Genomic DNA, 931 nt, shown 5'->3' with positions numbered 1-931 from the left:
AGGCATTCAGGATCAAACGCTTCTTTGGGTGATCTCCAGACATAAACGCGTCCGGTGGTCTGAAATAAGGTGAAGGATGATTCATCGGACCATATTACCTGCTGCCACTGCTGTGGGGACCAGCCTTTGTGACCTCTACACCACTGACGGCGCTTGAAAGCATTGGTTGCTGTCACCAAGGGTTTACGAATTGCCACTCTCCCATAAATGTTCGCTGCATGAAGTTCTCTTTGAACAGTTCTTGTTGAAACGGGGTCCTGAAGATGACTGTTCATGTCTGATGTTATCTCGGATAACGATTGCTTGTGTTTTCGAGCTACTACGCGCTGCAAGACACGTCTATCCCTATCATCAAGCTTTGACTTTCGGCCACTGTTTTGCTTTGAAGACTTCGTCTTACCTTCTTTCATGTATGCTGTCATAACGGCTGATACAGTACTTCTTTCAAACCCCAAAAAGTTAGCTGTTTCTGTCACCGATGCTCCACTTAAACGCGCCCCAACAATCATCCCTCTTTGGAATTCAGACTGGTCAGACATTTTACCTTATAAAAGCTAGTTAGATAAACTCATGCAACACAGGTGACTAATGTTGAGAGACAGATAGCTTCCTCTTCACGCTCACTAGGTGGCAGACTTCTGTTGCAGGTGGCGCGGCTGTACTGCAGGTGTGAAATAAGTCACACTTTTTCACAGGTGTTCGTATTATTTTGTCATCCATATATATAATGAAGATAAAACAAAGGAAAATTATAGACATATGCAAAAGGGGGGGGGGCAATAATGAAAAAAATAACAAACAACTGATTTAAAAAAAAATTAAAAAAGGATGAATTTTTTAAAAAAAACCGGAAAATAAAAGATATAATCTCCTCATCAGACCACACGATTATATCCGCAAAAAAGAGTGCTTTCTGATATTGCATCAATAT

The 931-nt window shown here is 41.2% G+C and overlaps 1 protein-coding gene across 1 annotated transcript in view; it reads right to left on the bottom strand.

Moving 5' to 3' along the window:
* LOC122270369 (uncharacterized) overlaps nt 1-539 on the bottom strand; it is a 1,972-nt gene extending 1,433 nt beyond the window's left edge. The window contains exon 1 of the mRNA XM_043047435.2: nt 99-539. Coding sequence (XP_042903369.2) covers nt 99-539 — 441 coding nt within the window. The remainder of the gene's footprint in view (nt 1-98) is intronic.
* Between the last annotated feature and the right edge of the window lie 392 nt (nt 540-931).

The sequence above is a fragment of the Parasteatoda tepidariorum genome, chromosome 1, assembly GCF_043381705.1.
Source record: "Parasteatoda tepidariorum isolate YZ-2023 chromosome 1, CAS_Ptep_4.0, whole genome shotgun sequence".
Taxonomy (NCBI): Eukaryota; Metazoa; Arthropoda; class Arachnida; order Araneae; family Theridiidae; genus Parasteatoda; species Parasteatoda tepidariorum.
Note: the sequence above shows the minus strand (reverse complement) of the source record. Positions and strands in the feature narration are given on the sequence as shown.